At 53.6% G+C, this 24,766-nt stretch overlaps 2 protein-coding genes across 3 annotated transcripts; both read left to right on the forward strand.

Annotated features, from left to right (window-relative positions):
• The first annotated feature begins 288 nt into the window (after positions 1 to 288).
• Positions 289 to 10,925, forward strand: Hsd17b14 (hydroxysteroid 17-beta dehydrogenase 14). Its single transcript, XM_076839363.1, has 9 exons — positions 289 to 376; positions 859 to 897; positions 1,013 to 1,095; positions 1,660 to 1,726; positions 3,854 to 3,945; positions 9,808 to 9,912; positions 10,371 to 10,438; positions 10,553 to 10,649; positions 10,752 to 10,925. Exons 1-9 carry the CDS (start codon positions 289 to 291, stop codon positions 10,923 to 10,925), a joined length of 813 nt encoding a protein of 270 aa, XP_076695478.1.
• Positions 10,926 to 12,710: 1,785 nt separating this feature from the next.
• Bcat2 (branched chain amino acid transaminase 2) lies at positions 12,711 to 23,841 on the forward strand. Of its 2 annotated transcripts, XM_076838730.1 has the most exons (11): positions 12,711 to 12,779; positions 16,348 to 16,422; positions 16,741 to 16,944; positions 19,683 to 19,793; positions 19,873 to 19,992; positions 20,128 to 20,291; positions 21,774 to 21,916; positions 22,057 to 22,142; positions 22,327 to 22,467; positions 22,537 to 22,611; positions 23,481 to 23,841. In XM_076838730.1, the coding sequence occupies exons 1-11, from the start codon at positions 12,756 to 12,758 to the stop codon at positions 23,517 to 23,519; spliced, it is 1,182 nt and encodes a 393-aa protein (XP_076694845.1). In that variant the 5' UTR covers positions 12,711 to 12,755; the 3' UTR covers positions 23,520 to 23,841. The 2 variants fall into 2 exon arrangements, with proteins under 2 accessions (XP_076694845.1, XP_076694846.1); XM_076838731.1 differs by lacking the exons at positions 22,537 to 22,611; positions 23,481 to 23,841 and having other exon boundaries at positions 21,774 to 21,962; positions 22,327 to 22,413.
• Positions 23,842 to 24,766: the final 925 nt, after the last annotated feature.

The raw sequence follows: 24,766 nt of genomic DNA on the forward strand, positions 1-24,766 counted from the left end.
GGAGCAGGGAGCAGGGAATGAATACATTGCGTCCTGGCTTAGGTGTGCAGCGGCTGAACCTCAGGAATACTGAATTTGGGGCTGGAGGGGCTGGGACCCTGATTCCCGGGTCTGAGGGAGGAGAGTTGGGCTGGGACCAAATTCCTAGGTCTCTGGATTCCCTGGCAACGCCCCCCCCAGGGTCGGGCTTCCAAGATCTAGCCCCTATTTATGGTTTGATCCCTCGGCCTCCCTGGACTTCAGAGGTGGAAAGTCACTCATTGAGTGACAGAGACTGACTGGTCGGGAATGGCTGCGGGAACGCGCTATGCGGGGAAGGTGGTGATTGTGACCGGGGGCGGGCGCGGCATCGGAGCTGGGATCGCAAGAGCCTTCGGTGAGTGAGGGTCTGGCTGCTCCGCACTTTGGGGTCTAAGAGAGTAGGGATGGAAGGAAAGAGGAAGAACTGGGGGTGGGGGGGAGCAGTGGGAAGAAAAAACTCCGGTTTCTTATAAAAGTCAATTTGCAATTGGTAACGAAGGGTGCCCAGGGATGGCCAAGGACAAGAATTTTGGGCAGTGTCTCCAAAAGCAGTTATTTCCCTTTTTCTGGATATGTTACTGTAGCTGCAAAGTGGTGATTCAGGGATATGTCTCTTGCAGGTTTGGGGCGTACTATGGATCCCATAAATAAGGCCCTGGCAGCCCCAGCAGGCACCTAGAGGGGCAAAGGGGAATCTGTGTTAAGGCTCTGCCCTTTGTCCTCGGGCATCATCGGGAGACCTGGGTCAAGAGTGGGGGGCGGGGAGTGACCACGAGAGGGCAGCAGAGGCCCTGACCAAGGTCTGTAGGGCCCCAACCTGATCTCTTCTGTTCTCAGTGGACAGTGGGGCCCAAGTGGTTATCTGCGACAAGGATGGTGAGTGAGGGCCCCTCAGCCCTCCCCCCAGCCTCCTCCCTCAGACCCCGGGGTCCAGGCCCCAGCCTCCTCCCTCAGACCCCCACGTCCAGGCCCAGCTTCTCTCTCCCTGCAGTGTCAGGTGGCCAGGCCCTGGAGCAACAGCTTCCTGGAGCCGTCTTTATCCCCTGTGATGTGACTCAGGAAGAAGATGTGAAGGTGAGAGCGTCCTTCTCTCTGGCCGCCTTCTCCTCCCTGGGTTTATGCTACTGTTCCCTCCATCTCTCCTGATCTGGCTAAATCCTTCTGGTCCCAAAGGTGTCAGCCCGGTGCTCTATCCGGTTGTGCTGGCCATGTCACATGGCTCCTGGATGCTCTTCTTTTATCTCCTGTCAAGCAGGCCTCTTGTGACATTTCCCCTCCCGTTTCTGGGTTCCGCGCCTTTCCTTTAGTCAGTATCTCCTAGTATCTGCTCTCCGGGTCTGTCTCTGCCAACCCCCACCCCAGCTCTCTGTCCCCCTCTCATTCTATCTAGGTCTCTGGCCCCCCCGCTGCCCCAGGTTTCTGCACTGACAGTTCAGTGCAGCTGTGACCAGCCTTGGTTTCTGGTCCCTTGGCTTCCTGTCTCCTGTCTGTCATTCCTGGTAATCCTGGGCACCTCCTTGCTCTGGCTCCTGTCCCCTCAGCAGTGCACCTAGCTCTCTCCCTGCCTTGCTCTCGGGCCCTGGTCCCTCTGAGGCAGGTACCATAGCACTCATCACAGGACATGTCCTTCCTCCTCAGACCCTGATTTCCGAGACCATCCTGCGATTTGGCCACCTGGATTGTGTGGTCAACAATGCTGGCTACCGTGAGTTGCCAATGTAGGGCCCCTCTGTGCTGTGCCACCCACTTCCTGGCCCTGAACTCCTCCTCCTGTCCTTTAGTTTCCCCTTTCCCCACCCCTGCTGTCCCCATCTCCCTTTCTGTTTTCTTGGACAGGACGGTTCAGCTATGGTACCCACAGGCCTTGGCTTAAATCCTGGTCTCTACTGTGTCCCCAGTCCCAAGCTTCCCCCTGCCTCAGTTTCCATATGTCTAGAATGGGAGTCATCATCGTTGTCCCACAGAGTGTTGGGATCACCGGTGGAGGGAAACTGCTCAGCCCCATAATCCCTGTGACCACCTCAGGCATACAGCTGGGACCTGGTAGCCTCACTTTGCTCGTGTCCACTGACCACCTGCCTGATGGTCCTGAGCTCTGCCAGTGACACTGGAGATTTTCTTCCTGGTGTACAGTTCCTGGACTCCCTGCCGTGACTTCCAAGGGAAATATGCATCAGTTTAAGGACCATCCTTCCTGAGAATGCCCCTGGGTGGTAAACCAAGGCTCAGAGACTGCATCCTTTCTCCTGGGGTTGCCCAGCGAGGCAATAGCAGAGGAGTTGCACTTGCCAGGTGGATTCTTGACTGTTTGTTCCTTCCTAGATTATTGTCAGGATTTGAAAAAAAAAAATATCAGGTATTAGTTCCTCTATGTCCTTTGTCTGTTCAACAGATGTGTATTGAGCATCTATGATCAGGCGCCACATCCCATCCTAGGGATTAGGGATTTAGTAGAGAACAAAGCGGAAAACGTCCCTGTGCTCACAGAACTCACATCAGGAAGTAGGAAAAAAAAAAAGACATGGGCCAGCTCATTCTTTGTGGAATCTCAATTGTGAATTTGCCTACTTGCTAAAATTTATTTGGAACCCAAAATTGGTACTCACAGAACTCTCCTATTAGGTGTGGACAGGCACAGTGTTGTTTGAATCTCTGTGGCTCACATTTCCCACAGAGATCAGACAGGCTGACTCTGCCCACTGTCAATCAGCTGTCAACCGGAGAATCCCCTAGATGGAGGCAGGGCTTAGCTGGGCAGGTGGCTCCTGTTCTGGGGCTGGTTGGGCTGGTTTTGATCTTAACTCTGTCGCCTTATTATGGAACACCCTCAGGAAAGTCCCCTAACACTTTGGAATCTTGTTTTCTGGTTGATAAAATAGAGTCTACCAGCACAAGTGGTTCTCGAGATTTAAGATTATCATCTGTGTTAGTTAATATCAGTGTACAGATCTGTAGGCTTGCACACATGGACATGTATGCAAATGTTCTGTTATTCTCTCTGTTAGCTCTTCAGGCTTCCTCCAGGAGCCATGGGTGAATGTTCTCAAACCTAGGGTTTGTGATGATCCCTTAGAATATATCTGTCAAGAATAATGAGAATCTATTATATGATAGTGTGGTCAGGAATTAAAATAAAGCTGGCCAGGTGTGGTGGTGCACACCTGTAATCCCAGTGACTCTGGAGGCTGAGGAAGGAAGATTGCAAATTTGAGACAGTCCTCAGCAACTCAGCAAGACCCTGTCTCAAAATGAAAACTAAAAAGGGCTGGGAATGTGGCTCAGGGGTAGAGTCCCTGGGTTCAATCCCCAGTATCACAAAAAATAAATAATACAATTAATATATTTTTTTAAGAAATCCCACCCAGGTGCAGTGGCGACTTGGGAGGCTGAGGTAGGAGGATGACAAGGGATGACAAGTTCAAGACTAGCCTTAGCAATTTAGTGAGGCCCTAAGCAACTTAGTGAGACCCTCCCTGTCTTAAATAAAAAATTAAAAAGGGCTGGGATGTGGCTCAGTTTTAAATCACCTCTGGGTTCAACCCCCACTAACAAAGTGAATAAATAAACAACATTTAAAAGTTAAAAGAGAAAGTCCACTGACCACCTGGCAGGCTAGTGGACAGGCTGTTTGGGAGGCTTCTCACAAGATGTTTGTCCAGGTCCCTGGGAGAAGTGAGGCAACCAAGTGGCGTCTGGGGAGTAAGAGTCAATATTTCCCTCTCTGGTCTGGTTTCCATCCCTGTCCCTTGGTCCATGTGTCTCCCGGGGCCTTGGAGTGTCCAGGGTCCCCTCTCCATCCTCCCAGGCAGGGCTCATTCCTCCTCTCCCGCAGACCCACCTCCGCAGTGGCTGGAGGAGACCTCAGCCCAGGGATTCCGGCAGCTTTTGGAGCTGAACCTTCTGGGGACTTACACCGTGACCAAGGTGAGCACTGGCCTGGCCACAGTCTGGAGCCGCCTCCTGGCCATCAGACCCAGAGGCTCATTTTGTCCAAAAGCAAAATCTCTGATTTTTTACTTGGCTCTTCTTATTCCAAAAGGACTCTGTTCTTTGGGGAAAATGAATGGGTGCAAATCTCCATATCTACGTAACTCAGCCTTCTTAGGAACCTTCCAGGACCTTCCAAGTAGCTGTGGTGGTAGTGGGAGGGGTGTTAAGAACACAGTGGGGGAACCAGGCGTAGCAGCAGCAGAGTCCCAGAGACTCAGGAGGCTGAAGCCGAGAATCGCAGGTTCAAGGCCAGTCTCAGCAATTTAGCGAGACCCTGTCTCAAAATAAAAATAAAAAGGGCTGGGAGTGGCTCAGTGGTTAAGCATTCCTGGGTTCAATCCTCGGCACCAAAAACAAAGACAAATATTTTGCATAAACAACCGAGTTTCTGGTTTCTCTTAAAAAGTTGGCATAGAGGTTAACTGGACCCATGGGGAGGGACCCCATGTGTTAAGTGCAGCCCAGCTGTCTGTGTCACACTGGACCCACCACTCCCTGTTGGGCTGCCTGACTCTGTCACCTGCGAGTGACGTGCACAGAAGCCTCACATGGGGTAAGGGTCTAGGTCTCAGGACCAACTAAGTTTCTGTTGCTTCCTACTTACACTATTGTACAAGCAATAAACCTCTCTGTGCCTCAGTTTCTCATATATAAAATGGGGCTAATAATGGCCTCTAATTCAGACTTCTTCTGGGGATCAAATGAGATGAGGCACAGTGGCACATACCTGTAATCCCAGCAACTCGGGAGGGTGAGACAGGACGAATGCAGTTTGGAGACCAGCCTCAGCAACTGGAGACCTGTCTCAAATGAAAACTAAAAAAAAAAAAAAAAAAAAACTGGGGATGTACCTCAATGGTAAAGCACCCCTGGGTTCAGTCCCTAGTCCTAATAATAATAACAACAATAATAATAACAACAACAACAATAATAAAGTAAATCAAATACTCATTAAGTTACAAGACACCTGGCATAGATTTACCCTCTGTAAGTTATTGTGGTTTATCATGAACCTTGTACCTTGTGGCCAACCCACTTCACTCTATGTGAGAACCATGAGACATGTTGGGCAAATGGAGCCTAGGGAAGTAGAAGGGAAAAGGTAAGATCTGAGCTGATCTCTGTGGGTGGGAGGGAAGTGGAGAAGTAGGGCATAGGGTGTTTTACTTCCTGAGAAGAATGTGCAAAGGCCCTGGGGCAGGACCACTGGGTATATCTCAGGAGAAACCCCATTTTTTTTTTTTTTTTAATTATTATTAACTTTGAAATAGGGTCTCGCTAAGTTGTTAGGGCTTTGCTAAGTTGCTGAGGCTGGCCTCAAATCCTTCTGCCTCAGCCTCTTGAATCTCTAGGATTACAGGTATGCACCACCACTCCCTGTCTAGCCCCATTTTTTTCTGTTTATCGACTATCAGAGGGCTGGGGATTCAGCTGCATGCAGAGCGCTTGCCTAGCATGCGTGAGGGTCCTGGATTCAATCCCCAGCACTAAAAACAAACAAACAGACTGAATGGTGGAGTGCTTGTCTGTCTTTCTTCCTGAATAACCAGTCTGCTTTCCCTGAACTATCTGAGAGTAAGTTGGAGGCATGTTTTTGTTGCAGTGCTGGGGATTGAACTCAGGGCCTTGCGCACACTAGGCAGGAGTTCTCCCAGCCCGCCTGTGCCCTTTTACCCCTAAGTATTTTGAAGTGAATTTTCTAAAATCAAGAATAATCTCTTCTACAATCACAGTAAGACTTTTCAAAATCAGGGTGCACATGCACCTCACAGTTATCCTTCATCTAAGAGGCAAAGAGAAAAGCGTTGTTTTAGTTCAGAATCAGATTTAACTTTATGTTAATTAAAAAAAAAAATCCTTGGGGTGGAGGTGCACCCCTGTAACCCCAGCTACTTTTGAGGCTGGGACACGAAGATGGCAAATCTGAGGCCGTGCTGGGCAACTTAGTGAGACTGCCTCAAAATGAGAATCAATGAACAAAATGGGTTGGGGATGCGGCACAGTGGAGAGCACCCCTGGGCTCAACCCCCACTGCCTAAAAAAAGAGAAAAAAAAATATGTGAGCACTTGTAAGTTGCTGCCATCACCATCACCACCAAAGTCCCTTGGAAACTCTACTTTCTTACTTCCTTATTTTGTAGCACTGATAAATGATCCAAGGGGCACTCTACCCCTGACCCACATCACCAACTCTTTATTTTTTGAGACAGGACCTCACTAAGTTGCTGAGGCCTTGTCTCAAACTTGTGATCCTTCTGCCTCAGCCTCCTGAGCAGCTGGGATCACAGGCGTGGGCCTGGTGCCTGGCCCTTGGGGACTCTTTATTTTTTTTTATATTTATTTTTTGAATTTGTCGTTGGACACAATGCCTTTACTTTATTTATTTACTTTTATGTGGTGCTGAGGATGGAACCCACATGCAAGGTGAGCACTCTATGGCTGAGCCATAAACCCAGCCCCCCTTGGGGACTCTTTAAATGTGGATTCTGGGGCCCTGCCCAGGAATGGGTGTTGGGAGGGGCCTTGAGCCAGAGTCTGCCGGTCCTCGGCCTCCCTGGGAGACACGGATATAAGCCCAAGGTGGTGATTCCCTGGGTTGGGAAGAAACCAGGGCAGGATTAGGGATGAGGGAGGCCACATGGATCCCCAGGAGGCCGCAAGTGAGTACCCGAGTGTCACTGTAGACTCTGGGGCCGGCTGGGCTCTGGGCCGGTTCCCATGCCCCAATTCCTATGTGTTTACCCACCAACTCCTGATGGGCCAGACACAGTTCCAGGTGCTGTGGACGCACCAGGGAGCAAAGTGCTGTCACCGCTGGCAGCCAGGCGTCCCCATGTAAACACAGGGAGTGTGGAAGGAGGTGGGTGAGGATCTGGGCAGGGGAGTCAGGGAACTGGTTGGGCCTGGGATCAGGCTGGGCGTCCAATGCCATGAAGATTAAGTGCCATTAACTGGGCCAGAGGGTGGAGGAGTGAGGACAGGTGTTGTGCCAGGGCCTGGCAGTGAGAGAACATAGGCTGGTGCTGTTGAGGGGCTTCGTGGAGCGTGGGGCAGTGAGGCAAGAAGGGACAGGGCCGGGACAATCGGCAGAGTCTTGCGGGCCATGCTGGGGGACCTGGTCTTTCATCTTGGAGCAGTGGGGAGCTATGGCAGGTGTTTGTGCAAGGAAGCGCTGAGAGCTTATCATCACTCCTAACAGCCCCCTCCCTCGCTCGCTCATGCATGAAGAACACATCAGAGGGTAAAGCCTGACGCAGGAAAACCAAAAGCAGGAGAGTCACGTTTGTCCAAGTGAGACCCGGCCGGCTTCAAGGTCCCTGTTCTGCTGGGCGCGGTGGCCCATGCCTGTAATCCTAGCGGCTCAGGAGGCTGAGGCAGGAGGATTGTAAGTTCAAAACCAGCCTTAGAAACTTAGCAAGGCTCTAAGCAACTTAGTGAGACCTTATTTCAAAATAAAAATAAAAAAAGGGCTGCGGGTGATGCTCAGTAGTTAAGCACCCCGGGTTCAATCCCCAGGACCAAAACCAAAACCAAACCAAAACAAGGGGCTGGGGTTGTGGCTCAGTGGCAGAGTGCTTGCCTACCATGTGTCTACGAGGTACTGGGTTCGATTCTCAGCACCCCATATAAATGAATAAAATAAAGGTCCATCAACAACTAAAAGCAAGTACCATGGAGGGGGCAGGCATTGGGGGACAAAGGGGAGACTCTTATTCAGGAGACACTGAGGTAGATGCCCAGGAGAGGGGACCAGGAGCTGCAGACAGGGCTCTGAGGCAGATCTAGAAGATGCTGGTAGAAACCAGCAAGGTGCTTCTCCCAGTCCCTGCCACAGGAGGGAGGGGGAAGCCAGCAACTCTGTAGCTACCTAGGGATACCAAGTGACCCTGAGAGACCTGGGGAGAAGGACACTGGCCAAGGAATGTGGGAGGGGGGAGAGCCGGAGTGTGGGACAAATATCTCTGAGCACCAGCTGTGGGCGTGCCCGGTGCTGGGAGGAGGTAAAGGGCTGGGTCCCGTGCTCCTGGGCCTTGTTTGCAAGGTTAGGGGTGTGGAGGAAGTTAACAGCAGGTCAGGTTCAAGGTGGGGCTGCCGAAGGAGGGTGTCAAGGCCTGAGGGGGAGAGGGTACAGGGGGTTCCCTGGGCAGAGGGGGGCAGAGAATGCCCCTCCCCAAAGCCCACACATATCATTCATGTTCAAATTATATTAGGGTTCCAATACAGTTGTCAGAAAGTCTCCTTTGTTTATGGGGCTTGGCGCTTTACCTCTGAGTTACATTCACAGCCTTTATTTATTTATTTATTTTTAAAATTTGAGACAGGGCCTCATTAAATTGCCGAGGCTGGCCTCCAACCTGCGATCCTTCTGCCTCAACCTCCCAAGTCACTGGGATTGCAGGCGTGTGCCACTACACCAGGCAACTGTGCCACCTTGCAGGGTAGTTTTGGGGTTAAATGAGCTAAGTGGTGAGAAGACCTGAGAACAGGGCAGATATATACCAGATCTGTCCTTCTTTCCCTCCTTCCTTCCTCCCTCCCTCCCTTCCTTCCTTCCTTCCTTCCTTCCAAAACCTAGTAGGTCAGAAACAGGCTTGGCAGGTCCCAGTTTTAAATAGGATGGTCAGGAAAGGCCTCACTGATAGGTGGCACTGGAACAGTGTTTGAAGAAGCTGAGTGGGTGTGATGACCCACCACTGCCCCAGTTTAGCATTGAAAGTGTGGACTGAGGCTGGGCACAGTAGTGCATGCCTGAAATCCCAGAGGCTCAGGAGGCTGAGGCAGGAGGATCACAAGTTCAAGGCTAGCCTTAGCAACTTAGCAAGGCCCTAAGCAACTTAGTGAAACTCTGTCTCAAAATAAAATAAAATGGGCTGGGAAAGTGGCTCAATGGTAAAGAGCCCCTGGGTTCAATTATTGGTACCCACCCACCCGCCCCAAGAAAAGTGTGGACTGGACACCTCATGTTCCCAGAAACCCTTCAGTTCTGGGCTAACTGGGATGATTAGCAAGGCAGAGAGAACAGCAAGTGCAAAGGCCCTGAGGTTGAGATATGCAAGGTGCATTTGAAGATACAGTACTGAGAAATGGTGGAGGTTTGCAAGAGCTGGAGGGGTGAACCAAGAGGGAGTTTATTTAGATTCCCATTCTGAGAGCCTCCTGGGGGTGCTGGCTTGTGTTCATGAATGTTAACAGGCCCTAAGCCCTGGCTGGCTGGCTCAGCTGCCCAAGGCAGGCAAGAGGAAGGATGGAATTTGAATGTATCCAAGGTCATGCGTAAAGAACCCACCACACTCACAAGCGTGCCAGGATGAGCGGAGGACCTCCAGGGAGCTGCTCAGGGGGAGTTGGCAGAAAGGGGTGCATTTCAGGAAGGCCTCCCACTTCACATCTGACCACAGAGCTCTCTATAGAATTCAGAGAAACTGTCTCCCCTCCAGGGGTAAAAGCATTGCCTTCCATTTTTGCAAAACTTACAGCCTTCTGAATCTGTCTCCCATTTTCCTGATTTGATGTGGATGGCGGGTTGTGTAACATATAGAGACCCAAAGAGAGGGAGGCAGAGACCCAGCAGAAGAGACACAAAGAGAAGAGAAATCCCATCCAGTCAAGGAGCAACTCCTCAGAGCTGAGACCCCAGACACTAGGGCCAAGCCTGGAAAGAGCCCCCAAGATCAACTAGGAACGTGGAGGAGATGTCCAGTGTGCCAGAGGTCAGCTTTCCTATGGCTCACCTTCAGCACACTGGGGGAGAAGACCCAGAGACTTGGGGGCTGATTCTGCCTCCCATTTCCCCAGCTCGCCCTCCCCCACCTGAGGAAGACCCAAGGCAACGTCATCAACATCTCCAGTCTGGTCGGGGCCATTGGCCAGTCCCAGGCGGTTCCCTACGTGGCCACGAAGGTACCCCAGCCCTTGCCCCTTCCTTGCCCCCCACCCCACTTTCTGGGAGCCTCAGCTCTAAACCCAGGATCTTAGGAGCAGCAGCCAGGACCACCTGCCACCCAACTCCCCGATTTAGCTCTGAGACACAACAACCTGTGATCAATGGCTCTTGGCACATCTCTCTCAAGAAATGGCATTTTTTTTTAAAACATTTATTTTTTAGTTATTGGCGGGCACAACATCTTTGTTTGTATGTGGTGCTGAGGATCGAACCCGGGCCGCACGCATGCCAGGCCAGCGCGCTACCGCTTGAGCCACATCCCCAGCCCCTCAAGAAATGTCATGTTAAGGGGCCTATGAGGAGGGGAAGTTGTCCTCGTTCTGATGCCCCTGCTTGATGCCCCCTGGCTAGAAGGAGTGGACGGAAGGGCCCCAACTTCTGGGACTGAACTTTCTCCCTGGCCTGTTTCCTACAGGGGGCAGTAACAGCCATGACCAAAGCCTTGGCCCTGGATGAGAGCCAATATGGCGTCCGAGTCAACTGGTGAGCCCCAAGCAGTAGGCTGCGAGTCTCCTGGGGGAACTGGGAAGACTGGGAGTGAGCCCAAGAGGCAGCAGTTGGGACACACTTCTCTGATCCCTCTCTCCCTTCCCCCAGTATCTCCCCAGGAAACATCTGGACCCCATTGTGGGAACAGTTGGCAGCCTTAACACCAGACCCCAGGGCCACAATCCAGGAGGGCACCTTGGCCCAGGTAGGAGTTGAGGACCAGATCCAGGTAGAATGGAGGAAACTTGGGGGTGTGGCCATCAGGTGGGGGCTCCCCTTGACCTCCTTTCTCCTCCTCTCTCCCCAGCCCCTGGGCCGTATGGGCCAGCCAGCTGAGGTGGGGGCCGCAGCCCTATTCCTGGCTTCTGAAGCCAGCTTCTGCACAGGCATTGAGCTCCTTGTGACTGGGGGTGCAGAGCTGGGGTATGGGTGTAAGGCTGCTCCGGGCACCCCTGTGGACCTCCCCACTTGCCCTTCTTGATTGCCCACATTTCCACTCGAGCCTCCCTGCCCAGCATTTCCCACCCCAAACTCCAGCCTGGCCCATCTACCTCCCAGGTCCAGCCCCCCAACGTTTAACCCACATAGGCATGCACCGGATCACCCCTTAGAGTCCCCCCAAAAAGCAATCTGCAGTCAGAAGGAGAACATCGTTATGTGTATTTCCTGCTCTTTATACAAATGTGAGCACACCAGGACAGTAGCCCACAAGTTGCCTCCACCCTAAAGGATGACAGTTCCCTGAGGGCCTTGAAGTAGGTGCCCCAGTGGCTCACGAATGCCAGGTAGAGCAGTTCAGCTTCACCTGGGTACTAATTAGAAGTCACAAGGGAGAGTAAATTAAACGCTAATTAGGACAAACAAAGGAGAAGGAGAAGGCCTCTTTATTCTTGACCCTTGGGGAAAGTAGTTTTGACCTCCTGGCCTGTGGAGCAGGAAAGTGACTCCCACGACAAGTCTTGAGAGAAGAGGAAGCAGGGTTGAGACATCTGGGTCAGAGGGAGAAGGTGCTAGGGCCAGGACTCCCGAGTTTTGGCTGAGGGAGGTCACTTGGGGCGCGGCGCCCAGTAGCAGCTGCGCCCCCGCAGGTGAGGGGGTGGGGCTGCAAAGCTGCTGCGGATTGGCCGCCGCGGGGGGTGTGCGGCAGTCGCTGATTGGCTGCGGGGGCCGGGCGCGGCCTGTGGGCGCCAACCCTACAGCCCCCGCCCGGATGGTGAGGGAGGAAGACCCGGGTGGAGAGGAAAAACTGCAACATCTGCAGGGAGGGACCGTGATTTGGTTCCTCTGTCCAGTAGCTGTTTGAGGTGGGGGTTGGGGGGACTGGGGCTAGGGACAGAATTTGGTGCCATTGAGGGGAGTACAACTTGGGGGGAAGTGTTCCAATATTATGGAGGTACATGACTCAGGGACCGCGTTTTGAGGACACAGCAGAGATGAGATTTCAGTGTTAGGGTAACGCGGATGCAGGGATTTAGGAGACCACTGATCACGAAAAGTTTGGGGCACACAGTGATAGGGGAGCAGAGTCAAGAGGGTCACTGCCTCAGGTCTGAGTTGCTAGGGGGTCGGAGAGATCCTGAAGGACTGCGATTGGCTAACTCTGCCTCTGGGGGATGCTCCTGGAGGGGTGTAACCAGGATACCCTGCGCCAGGGGCTCTTCTTTGAGGCTCACTGATGAGTGAGATGTAGGCATGTGTGCAATGTTTCGGGCTTCACTGATTAAAGGGACTGGAAGGAGGCATGGCGAACTCTGTGTGCTTTCAGTTCAGAGTTACAAAGAACACACATATTTTCTCCTCGTTAAGAAAAAGCCATATCCAAACAGGAAAGTATCCAGAGAGCAGAGTGAAGCTCCTTCTTCATCCTCGTCTGTCCCACTCAGCAGAGCCCTTTTCCAAAAGCCACATTTCTTTATGCCTCCGCTGACATTTACAGTGAGCTTTTCTTTTTCACAAAGGGATCGCGTAACCGAGCTTTCTGCTCCTTGCTTTTGCCTTCTCTTACCTCGGGATGCTGCTTGTCGTGACCGGCTCTCCAGGAAAAACTCTATGAAAATACATTTTCAACAACTACTGGGCATATGAAAACGGGGGCGGGGGGGGGAACGAGGGAGGAGTGCATTTCAGTTCCTGCCTCGTACAGCGCATGTACTCCGCAGCAGGGCCTGGCTCGCTAATTGGGGAGGCCTGGCCCCAATTGGGGTGGCCCGCGGGCAGGCATCCTGCGGGAGGGGGCGTAAGCGGGGCGGGGCCGGAACGACTTTCTCTGGGGCCGCGCCCCGGGCGGGCGCAGTTACGCGCCGCACTGATCATGGCCGCGCTCGCGCTGGGGCAGGTGGGTTCGCAACGCCAGCTGGGGGTCTGGGGAACCCGGGGGTGGGGCGCACTTCGGGGAGGATCATGGGCGCGCAAGCTTTCTCGCTCATCCCCGCTTCTCTGGCCCTGAGATTCCGTTGCGGGGTGCGTAAGAAATGGGGTCCTTTGGACAGGAGCCCTAGGGTTTAAAGGGCTGGGGGTCGGGGGCAGGTAATTGTGGGGAGGAGACCTGGGAGGTTGCTGGGGAACGTGGAGGAGGGGCCCGCCCTGGGGAGGCCCGGGACCAGGGTGGGGCGGAACCGTTGCGATTGGAATAACGTCTTGGGGAGTCAGGAGGGAGCTGCCCGCGGGGGGCGCGGCGGTGATGGGGGGCCCTGGACCTCCAGATGTTGGGGCGGGAGGAAGGCACTGAGCTCAGCCTCAGGTCTCGGCTGGGAATCGGAGCCGAGGTCCTGTTTCTCGGAAGGAAAGGTCGGTAGAGACAGATGGGGAAGGTTCATATGAAGTCTGCACCTGGTTAGAGACTGAGGCAGCTTCTCCCTGTCAAAGTGACAGGTCCTCCAGGCAAGAGCGGGACGGTCTGTTCTTACCGTTGATACGAGGTCAAACGGCCGAGTTTCCGACAGCCTATGATTGTAGAGAACAGAATTTCTTAGGAAGGAAACCACAGGGTCGATACAACCCTTGACAGCTGCAGCATAACCTTGGGAGAAATGTTTACTCTTAACTTTGCACCTGACTTTATCTAAGTTTCTTATCCCAGGATGATGAATAGCAGGGCAGATTTTTTTACTTTTCCCAGGTCTTAGTGACAGGGATAGTTAGTGTTGGGCAGATACTGTGGGACAGGCCTGGGATATGACAGGGGCACCCTGTGCACTGATGGTGACACAGCTGAGCTATGGTGGGGCAGTGCTGGGGTCTGACGGGTGTAGTTTGGGGCCATGAATGTGGAGAGTCCTGCCATGGCACAGTACTGCCATAGTAGGTGAGTCCTAAACTCTAACGGGACTTCCTGTGCTCTAATAAAGACGGTTTGTCCTGTAATGGAGACAGTCTGGGGCTGAACCTGAGCTGTAATGGAGACAGTCTGGGGCTGAACCTGTGATGGGCACAGTCAGGGACTCCCTGGGAGGTCCTAGGGTGTGAAGTGGACAGTGACCTGCAGGGACTGGCCTAGACTGACATGGGAATAGTTCTTGGATCTGAAAGATACAGCCGCTGGGTCTTGACAGGGCCAATCCTGGAATACAGAGGAAGAAGATTTTGGCTTTGGAGGGCAGATATTCCTGAGCTGTGTTGAGACACTGCTTGGTTCTGGAGGGGGGAAGTCCTGGGAAATGACTGGAGCCATCTGGGGTTCCGATGTAGAGTCTTGGATGGTCTATAGGTCAGTCCTGGGCTATGATGCAGAGTGAGTCCTGGGCTACAAAGGCAAGTTCTTGATGTGATGGGGTCAGTCCTGGGCTGTGACAAGGACAGTTTGGGGCTATGAGAGGAAAACCCCTGGTGTTTAATGATAAAACTCTTGGGCTCTGTCAGAGACAGATGTCCTGTGCTATAGGAACACGTTGGAGGCTCAGTCATATTATAGAGCCTTTCTTGTGCACCTACCCCTCTTCTTCATTTCGTTTTGGTACTGTGGGTTGAATCCAGGGGCAGTTAACCACTGAGCCATATCTCAGTGTTCCCCACCCCACCCCGTTTTAAATTTTGAGTTAGGGTCTCACTAAGTTGCTTAGGGCCTTGCTAAATTGCTGAGGCTGTCTTTTAACTTGGGATCCTCCTGCCTTAGCCTCCTGAGCTACTGGGATTACAGGAGTGCCCCACCACCCCTGGCCCCCTTCTTTCTTAATTCAGCCTCCATCCTTTTACACTCCTGGTGTTTAATGGTGAAACTCTTGGGCTCTGTCAGAGACAGAAGTCTCCATTTGCGCATTTCCTCTGGGCTCCACTCCGTAGTTTGGGGTCTGGGATGGCAGGGCGCCCTCCTCACCTTAGAGAAATGCCCAGGAGGAGGAAGGTAGCTTTACTCATTGGCACAGGTTTCTGACACCATGCCCAGTGCCTTCTCTGCCCTGTGGGGTGTGCTCTGTTTTTCTGCTTCTCCTGCCTCCAAACATCTCTGAGACAGTGTCTCTCCCTCGGCTCTCCTTCCACCCAAGGCTCTGAGGTCTCACTTTTGTCTGTTCCTCTCCTTTCCCTCACCTTGCCTCTTGGCTTCTCTGTATTCTGCTCTCAGTCACTTCCCTGGTTTCCTCCAGGCTTTATTACTTTGCCTGAGTTCCTCACTCTCACTCTCCCTCTGTCTCTCTCTGTCTCTCATCTTGGTTTTTCTGTGATAGACAAATTTTGGCAACTTGGCCTGGATGCCTGTTCTTTTCAGTTTGTTCTCCATTTCTGTTTCTTTTTCTCATTCTTCACTTTCCTCTCTAAATCTCATTTATTCATGTCCTGGCTTCCTCTGCTGTCTTGTCCTTGTGCTGGCTGTCCTGTACTGTGTGTTTGCTCTCCATACTGGGGCTGTCCTATCCTTTCCTGTGCAGAGCCTTGGCCACAGGGCTAGGCAGGCTCCGTGTTATACACAGAGGCCACGTGGGGGAGGGGAGGCACACACTGCAGTCGGCGATCATTCCAGAGGCCCTTGGGCCTACACCAGCAAGGCCGCATCTCAGGCTTCACTGCTCAGAGACTGGGACACTGCATCCCATAACCCTGTCTCCCCATAACTCACCTGCTGGCCAGTGATCCCTGCCATTCATGTCCATTCTCGCCAGTTGGTAACAGCTCTCCTGTCTCATAGGGAGAGTGCAGGCTGCTCTGTGTCCTCAATCCTACAGCCCAGCTGTCTTCCTGCAGGGTTGGGGAAAGAAGCACTGTGAGTGGGAGATCCCCAGGGTGGGCCACCCTGCTAGTCCAACAGACCACTGTGCCCTGGTTTCCTCAGCGAGGTCCGTGAGGGAAGTGTGCACCTGAGCATGGTCTGTTGATGATTTGGGTGGCCCCCAGGGTCCTGTGCTGCCCCTCAGCCTCTGAGATCTGAAGGGCATTGGAGTCACTGCTGAGGTGGCACCCATGGTGTGGGGTCAGGCGCTTCAGGTGATCTCGATCTAATACCCAGAAGTAACAAGCATTGAGACTCCTGGTTCTGAGGGCAAGAGCTGGGGGCCTGGATTCCTGAGTTCTCAGGGAACATGGCCTATAGGTCCCTTGCTCACCTGACTCCTGTTGTGACTTGGGTCCCTTGGGAGGCCTTTGCTTACCTGCACACGTTCTGTCGTCCTCGCCTTGTCTGAGCTGGTCCTAGGCTGAGGTCAAAGTTTCCTGGGGTGGGAGGCGCCTGCTTTTGACTTTGCCCAGGGTGGAGGAGGGGGCCTGGAGCCCATTCAGCTCCCTCTAGGGATGGCCCTAGTAGGACTCGCTGGGAGCACTTGGCTAGAGCCAAATGCCCTGCCTGAATGCACGGGGACTGTAACAGGGACGCCAGAGGGTACTCCTAGGTGCAGGAAGTGACAAATGAAATACTGGGACCCTTGCTCTCTCCCACTGCTGGCACATCACCTTCCTCACTTCTCTTTCTTCCCCAGATCTGGTCCCGGAAACTCCTCCCTGTCCCTTGGCTTCTGTGGGGTCTCAGAGGATGTGCCTCCACCAACTTCAAGGTGAAAGGAGGGACCAGAACACCAGGGTCAGAGGGAGGAGGCTGGGGCCTGGACTCTTGGGCCTCAGAGAGGGGGACAGGGGCTTGGACCCCTAAGTCTGAGGGAGGAGGGAATTGGCAGCTGGATCTGGGCACTCCAAAGGTCTGCAGCCTGGAGGTGCAGGTGGGTGGCAGTGGTGTAGCACAACAGCCTGGGAAAAGAGGAAACTGCATTTCCCAGAGTCCACTGGGGCAGGCGCTCATGTGGAGAATTATAGCTTTTCAGTTTGGACACTTGTGACCAGATTCCTGGACACCTGGGTGTCCCATCTTTTCTCAGGCTGCAGACTTGCAGCTGCAAATAACGAAGGAGCCACGAAAGAAGCCCAGCCCCAGCGACTCCCTGGTATTTGGGAAGACGTTCACCGACCACATGCTGATGGTGGAATGGAACAGGAAGAAGGGCTGGGGCCAGCCCAGGATCCAGCCCTTCCAGAATCTCACTCTGCACCCAGCCTGCTCAGCCCTCCACTACTCCTTGCAGGTGGCGTGGCCGCTGACCTCTGTCCCTGGTCCTGTGTGCATCTCCTCCTTGCTGTGTCCCTTGCCAGCTCCACCTCCCTGGGTTTGCTTTCCACAGGCTTTTTTCCACTCACTCATCACCAGCTTTCCGGGGCCTCCTGCACTTCACACTGGGGTCCTGGTTCCCTTACTCGAAACTGCACCCTGGTTACAACCTGGTGTAACCTAGGCTCGGATGAGGCAGCGGGGGAGGCCAGGGTCTCTCTAGCCTAGCTTGAAGGAAAGTGGGGCCTTTCCTGGCAAAACCTAGGAGAGCTTAGGGTGTCAGTGGGAAATGGCCAGTCAGTGGGAAAGGGGCCAGTCAATGCAAGGCCCAGACAGGAAGAGCCTGGCGTAATAGGGAGGAATTATGGGATTGGAGTGTGTCAGAGGACACTAGTGGTGTTGTCAAGGCCACCGGAGGAACTGAGGCACTAGACCTTGTCCAGGGGTGTTGGGAGCCATGGAGGACTCTGAGCAGTGGAGGTGCAGGCCCAACCTGGGTATAGTAGGATCTCCCTCTTGCTGTATAGACTGGAGTTGAGACTGGAGGCCAGGAGGTCAAGGCTGGGGCGATCATTCAGGTAGAAGAGGATAAGTAGGCGTGGAGATCTGAACTGGGGCCAGAGCTGTGGGAATTCTCCCATAGCAGCCTTAAGGAGCTTTCCGTCTTTTTTTGCAGCAGCATAGTATTCCATCCTAACAATGTACTGCATTAGGCAGTCCCCTATTTTGGGGCACTTGGGTTGTTTCCAGCCTTGTCCTCTTATAAACACAGTTGCAATAAACAATGAAGTGCACCTGTCACTTCCTCTAAATGCAGGTGTATCTCTCCACTCAGTTTCTACAACTATTGGGTGAAAGTGCAGGTACACTCATAATTTTGAAAGGTATTGCCACATTGTCTGCTACTGAAGTTGTATCAGCTTCTACACTCACCAGCCAAGCCTCTTTCCCCAAACTTTAGACAAGCCTTGTCCAACTTTTAGATCTTTTCCCGTCTCCCAAGTGGTTTTAAAGATTCTGTTATTTATTTATTTTTGCAGTACTGGGGATTGAACTCAGAGACTTGCACATGCTAACCATGCAGTCTACCATTGAGCTATACCCCAAACTCCAGGTGTTTTTTTTTTTTTTTTTTAATGGAATCAAATATAATTTACTCTTTTGGCTTTGTGATTTGTCGTACTTAGAAAGACCATCCCCAATTGAAGGTAGAAAGCAGTTAGCTTGTGTTTTCTTCTATAGCTTTTATGGTTTAATATGCATTTTTTTTTCACTCAAAATTGCATTCTCTGGAATTTTCTCTGGTGTGAGGCAGGGGTTCAATTTCATTTTTTCCTCTGTGGGTGTTTGGTTGACTGTCCCACTGTGAGTCAGCCCACTCATACACCACTGTTCCCAGCCACAGCTCTGTTTTTTCTTACAGTGCTGGGGATTGAACCCTGGGGGTGCTCTACCACTGAGCCACAACCCAGGTCTTGTTACTTTTTATTTTGAGATAGGGTCTCACTAAGTTGCCAAGACTGACCTCAAACTTTGGATTTTCCTATCTGAGCCTGGGGTTCCAGGCGCGGGCCACTGCACCCCCCCATCCCCACCCCTCTTGACCCTTATTAGTTGTATTTCCCCCCAAAATATCCTGCCTATTTTTACTTCATTCATTTCATATTCATATTAATTAAATCCACAAAACCCACGCTGTGCCAAGTGGGGTCCTGGATGCCGGGGGCTGTGGGGTCTCTGATGAACATGTCTGGTGCCCTAGGGCTCTCTCAGCCTAGGTGGACACTGAACAGGCACCCTACGGAGCCAGGGGCAGTGGCCAGGCCCCTGATGTGCGTGGGGGCGAGGCTACACCATGAAGGTTATGATACTTGCTTTTTCCTGGCTGTGTTTTGCCATCTGTTTTTGTTTTTACTGGTGCTGGGGATGGAACCTGGGCCTTGTACCCGTAGGCAGGCACTCCATGCTGAGCCACCCCAGCCCTCGGAGGTGCCTAGGGCTGAACCCCATGAGATGAGCTGGAGGACATGGGTGAAGGGAGGGAGGACCAATCCACTGCAGACCCTGGGAGCAGGAGAAGGCCAAGGTGGCCACCTGTGGGGAGAGTGGGCAGGAGTTAACCTAGGAGCCTGCAGGTAAGAGACCAGGTCCAGGGCCTCAGAGGCCAAGGTGGGGACTTGAGCTTTCTCCTGAGAGTAGCATGGTGGGGGTGGGGATCAACTTTTTTTAAGTTAAAAAAAAAAGTTTTTATGTGACATTGGAAACACAGAAGTAGGTAACAGGAGGCACATGCTCCATCTGTTAGCTCCTGTTGGCCCAGAACCTTGTCTTCGCTGGACTTACTTCCACTGTCTTCCACTTTGTGATGAGAAGCAAATCTCAAGACAGTGGGTTATTCCATCCATAACTATTTCAGTATTTCTCTAAAATACCAGGGCTCTTTCAAAACTTTCACAGGTTTATTATGCCTGAAAAATATGAGCAATAGTTGGAGGGGCTCCTGTGGGGGTTCTCTCTGGCTACCTGTGGTCCTCAGTATCCATAGAAGTCCACTGCCACCTTAAGTCTACCTCTGTCTGTCTGCCTCTCTGTCTGTCTGCCTCTCCCCATCTCTGACTCCATCTCTGTGTTTGTGTCTTGGTCTGTCAGTCTCTTGCTGTCCCTCTGTCTGTGATGACCCAGGGGCTCTGAGCCTCCACACACCTGTCCCCACAGCTCTTTGAGGGCTTGAAGGCGTACAGAGGCCAGGACCAGCAAGTGCGTCTCTTCCGGCCGTGGCTCAACATGGACCGCATGCTGCGCACAGCCCTGCGCCTCTGCCTGCCGGTGAGCAGCCTGGTCTGCCTGTGGGGGGACCGGGAGGGCCAGAGCTGTGGGCCTCCTGACCCGTGTGGGGCCTGCCCAGAGTTTCGACAAGGTGGAGCTGCTGGAGTGCATCCGTAGGCTCATCGAGGTGGATAAGGCCTGGGTTCCCGGGGGCACCGGCACCAGCCTCTACGTGCGGCCCGTGCTCATAGGCACTGAGGTGAGCCCCCCTCAGGGCTGGGGACTCCTGGGGACCCCTGGGTTAGGGGAGGGAAAGGGGCTGGGCCTGGACTCCTGGTCTGAGAGAGGAGGCTGAGCGACTCCTGCCCCTGAGGCTGCCCCTCTGCCCTCCCAGGACTCGCTGGGTGTCAACAGCGCCAGTCAAGCCCTCCTGTTTGTCATCCTCTGTCCTGTGGGCTCCTACTTTCCTGGAGACTCGGTGACCCCTGTCTCTCTCCTGGCTGACCCGACATTCATCCGGGCCTGGATGGGTGGCGTTGGTGACTACAAGGTGGGAGGGTAAGTAGCCCCTGCACCCCTAGAATGTACCATGCACTGGAGACCAGAGGCCAGGGTGCAGTGCCCGAATTTGGGGGTGTTTCTGGATGTCAATTTTCTTCACTGTCCTGTTTTACATGTTGGGGCAGCTCTGCCCATGGACTGGGATATGATGTCCACTCCTTGTGCGGGGCTCAGGGCTGATGGCAAACGTTGGGACAAGGATGAGAGCATCGCACAGATGGACAGATGAACTCAGAGATGGGAGGGCCTGCATGGAGGTCAGTGGGGAAGCCAGGCTGCTCCCCTGGAGACCTCCGGAGAGGAATACGCGTCTGGCTCATTGGTCTCTCCTCCGGGATCACTTGCCCTTGCTCACCCAGTCTAGGCTGTGTTTCCTGAGCTTGGCTCCCATAGTCACATGGACTTCCTGCGTCATCCTTTCTCCAATAGCCCGGCTCAGCAGGGCAGGGGAGAGGTGATAGGGCCTCCTGAGTGAGGTGGAGGATGGTCACTGGTCACATCGGACAGAAAGTGGCACTAGGGGTTCATTTGAGTTCCTTTAACACACATCTCATGAGGTCTCCTTAGACCAGGCCCTGTGCTGGCTGAAGCTGGGGACACAGATGAGTCGGAGCCAGCCTGTCCTCTGGGGCTTCTGGCTGGTGGAAACGCCAGGGTCCAGAGCCGCATGGGCTCTGATGGGGGTGACATAGGGCACTATGATCAGCTTCACAGATGAGGAGGAAGGATGTTCCTTGGGTTCAAAGGTAGTCAACAAAGCCAGTGCTACTGTGGGCACATGTAGTCCCAGCTGCTCAGGAGGCCGAGGCAGGAGGATCACTCGAGTCAAGGATTTGAGACCAGCCAGGGCAACAGAGGGAGACCCTTTCTCAAAAACAAAAGGTAGTCAGTGTTTTCTAGTTGTGGGGCCACATGTGTGGGGGTGGAGGGGATAGATGGGGTCACAGTGAATGTCCAGGGAAGTAAACAAGATCAGTTTTTGTGAAAGGCTCAGAACACCAGTCATGGGCTGGGATCGTGTCTTGGGGCCGTGGGGAGTCAGGAGTGGCTGGCTAGTAGGTGAAGGTTGAGGCCGACTCTGAGTAACAGATAAAGGTGTTAAAACAGGGTGACACAGGGAGGGAGCCCAAAGAAGGCCAGAACCCCACATAGTGGTCTGGAAATACCTCTCGTAGGGTGTCACATGGGAAATGGTTATGGAGGACATTTGGGGATTTGGTTTGGTGAAAGGGTGAGGAAGATGGTCCCAGCAGAGCAAACGGCCGTGCACTTGTGATCTGGAGAACAGGAAGAGGCAGGAATGGGCAGACGCAGCCCCAGGTCTGGACACCAAGGGAATGGCTGGGGATTGTGTGCTGGGGGGGGCACTGTGGACTGGGGAGGAGCAGGGTCAGCCCTGGATGGCAACATTCTTCCAGGGCCACGGTGGGGGAAGGATGGGCGTCCCCTACCCAGTCCGACCAGGCGGCCTTCCACCAGGAATTATGGGCCCACCGTGTTACTGCAACAGAAGGCACAAAAGAAGGGCTGCGAGCAGGTCCTCTGGCTGTACGGGCCTGACCACCAGCTCACTGAGGTGGGCACCATGAACATCTTCATCTACTGGACCCATGAGGACGGGGGTGAGCCCACCATGACCCAGACAACCCTGGATGGAATCCCTAGCAGGTTGCAAGGGCCAGGAATTCTGGGAGAGGGGGAGGCTCCTAGGAGGATGGGCAGTGCTGGAAGGTTGTGGTAATGCCCTGTCCCTCACGCCTAGTGCTAGAGCTGGTGACCCCCCCACTGGATGGCATCATCCTGCCTGGAGTAGTCAGACAGAGTCTGCTGGACCTGGCTCAGACCTGGGTGAGGGCAGGTGGCGTACCTGTGACGGGTCCCTGTGTGTCGGGGCTGGGGCATCAGGGGCTGGGGTAACGTGTCATGTCTCCATCCCTTCACTCTGGGTCTGTCACCCTCCTTGGGCCTCTTTCTCACCACCCTGCAGCAGGGAATCCCCTGTGGACTCCTGTGTCTCTGCCCTTGCCCGCAGGGTGAGTTCCGGGTGGCTGAGCGCAAGATCACCATGAAGGAGTTGCTGCGGGCGCTGGAGGAGGGCCGGGTGCGGGAAGTCTTTGGCTCAGGCACTGCTTGCCAGGTCTGCCCTGTGCATCGAATTCTGTATAAAGACAAGGTGAGGTGTGACCACGCTGGGGGCGGGAGAGAAGGGGGAGCCTAGTGCTCATGGCACCTTCTTCCCCAGCACCTCCACATTCCCACCATGGAAAATGGGCCTGAGCTTATCCTCCGCTTCCAGAAGGAGCTGAAGGCAATTCAGGTGGGTTGGACTCACTGGGGAAATGGGCTAAATGTGTGTTCCCCAGAGAAGTTCATGTCCCTTGAGCATCTGGACTAGGAGCCCACCTCCCCCTCAACACTCCCAGGAATGATAGCGGTACCACCTCTTATGGGCCTCTGGATCAGAAGCCTCCTGGCTGAGTAGGTGGCCTGGACCACCACCTCTTGGGGCTGAGTAACGCTGTCCTACAAGCTTCAGGAACCCCAGGGTAACACTGTGGTGTGAGAAGTCCCCTTCCCATGAGTCCCTGTGGCCCCTGGGTCTCCTGGTGGGAGAACTCCCCTTTCCAGGAGCTTGTGGGACCAAGGCCTGCCCTCTAGGCACAGGATTCTGCCTCCCGAGATTCCCTGGAGCCTAGGCTTTCCCTCTGGCCTAAGAAGTTTTCTTCTTCTGAGCTTCTGGCCCTTGGCCCCCTCTCTGGCCCAAGAATGCTTCCTCCCATAAGCCTCTGGAGCATTTCTGTTCTTCTGAGCCAAGAGAGCTTTCGAGAACCTCTGGGCTCTTTCCTTGGCTCTCTACCTAGAGCTGCTGGGTTTCCTGGCTGCCTTTCCTGAGGACTTGGGACTACACTTCTGGCTCTACCAGGCTTTCTAAGTTGAAAACGACTTTTCCAAAATCCTTTCCGGGTCTTACAGTAACTCCTCTCTTTGCAGCTGCTTCTTCTTTAAGCCTTTGTGTCATTGCCTTGATTTTCCCTCCCCGGGATTGTTGGTGGGCCTCCTGGGAGGTGGACTACATTTCCCATGAGGTTTCAGGGTACAGTTCCCAAGACACTCTGCTTAGGACGCCCCAGGGCCTGCTGGGAGTTGCAGTGCGGCTCCCCCTCATGCTCCTCCGTTGTCCTTCAGTATGGAACAAAAGCCCACAAGTGGATGCTCCCAGTGTGACGCTGGGCTGCGCCGACCCCTTCAGTCAGCTTCTAGCCCGGCCCCGCCTCCCGACCGCTGACTCACCTGAAGTGCAATAAGAGGAGGCCCGGGGCCGACGCCTGGCTCTCTGACGCCCCCACCTGATCGCTACACTCCCAAAGTCACAAAGGCCAGAACCAGGCATTTTGGACCCTCGCTCCGCATCTTGGGCTCCAGGAATCAGGTACCCCTGGCTGCGGCGTGTCGTGGGGGTCAGGGAAGTGCCTTGGCCACGGCTCCACATCTTTCCGTTCTCAGGCCGGACCCGGTGCTGCAGTTGGTTATTTTTCTCTCTGTTCTTGCTGCAATTTTGAAATAAAATGCCAAAGAACAAGACTTGGGTGTTATCTCCAGTGACGCAGCTCTGGGATTCTTGGGGTCTTAAAACTGAAAACTGGTTCTCAGCCCATTTTCTTTTTATTCTTGTACTGAGGATTGAACCCAGCAGCGTTTGAACACTGAGCTACATCCCCATCCCCTTTTCACATTTTTTTTTCAGTTGTGGGTGGACACACAATATCTTTATTTATTTATTTACTTTATGTGGTGCTGAGGTTCGAACCTAGTGTCTCACATGTGCGCGGCAAACGCTATACCACTGAGCCGCAGTCCCAGCCCTCCTTTTTTACTTTTTGATTTTGAGACAGGGTCTCACTAAGTTGCTTGGGGCCTTGCTAAGTTGCTGAGGCTGGCTTTGATGGTGAGGTCCTCCCGCCTCAGCCTCCCAGTTGCTGGGATTATAGGGCATGCTGGGATTCCACTGCACCTGCCTCAGCCCATTTTATTTTCAAGGACCCAATAATCCAGGCTCCAGTGTCGTGAGGTTCCCCCAGTTAGGGAATGCTTTCCACTTCCATACTGAGCAGCATCTTCTTGTCCTCATCTGGGCCTCCCCTTCCTCCCTGGCTTGGCAACAGCTCCATTGTTCACCCAGTCACTAGGCCAGAGCCATCAGGACTGTAGCCCTCTCAAAACCCATCCGTCCCCAAGCCTAGTCCTTCTGCCCCCAACTGCTGTGTCCCTTCCTCTTTGTACCCTAGGCCCTGGCTCTGGCTCGAGCCTGTGTTCTTCTTGCACCCTGGTCCCAGCCTCTTCTCTGACCTCCTGGCCTCCAGTCCCCTCCCTACCTGGCCCCACGGGATATTTCTACACCCTGACTGTCCCTGCTGCTCAGGAGTCCCCAGTGCCCTCAGCCAATTCTGAGTGTGCAGCTGTGGAGAGAGATC

Source organism: Callospermophilus lateralis, chromosome 18, assembly GCF_048772815.1.
Source record: "Callospermophilus lateralis isolate mCalLat2 chromosome 18, mCalLat2.hap1, whole genome shotgun sequence".
Taxonomy (NCBI): Eukaryota; Metazoa; Chordata; class Mammalia; order Rodentia; family Sciuridae; genus Callospermophilus; species Callospermophilus lateralis.

Bases quoted from the DNA above. Each gene is read 5' to 3' on its own strand.
- Hsd17b14 (XM_076839363.1), top strand. From the start codon at position 289: ATGGCTGCGGGAACGCGCTATGCGGGGAAGGTGGTGATTGTGACCGGG. The intron at 1,096-1,659 runs GTGAGAGCGTCC...CTTCCTCCTCAG, and splicing joins CTCAGGAAGAAGATGTGAAG to ACCCTGATTTCCGAGACCAT. The intron at 10,439-10,552 runs GTGAGCCCCAAG...CCCTTCCCCCAG, and splicing joins TATGGCGTCCGAGTCAACTG to TATCTCCCCAGGAAACATCT.
- Bcat2 (XM_076838730.1), top strand. From the start codon at position 12,756: ATGGCCGCGCTCGCGCTGGGGCAG. The intron at 19,794-19,872 runs GTGAGCAGCCTG...GGGCCTGCCCAG, and splicing joins CCCTGCGCCTCTGCCTGCCG to AGTTTCGACAAGGTGGAGCT. The intron at 20,292-21,773 runs GTAAGTAGCCCC...GCCTTCCACCAG, and splicing joins GGTGACTACAAGGTGGGAGG to GAATTATGGGCCCACCGTGT.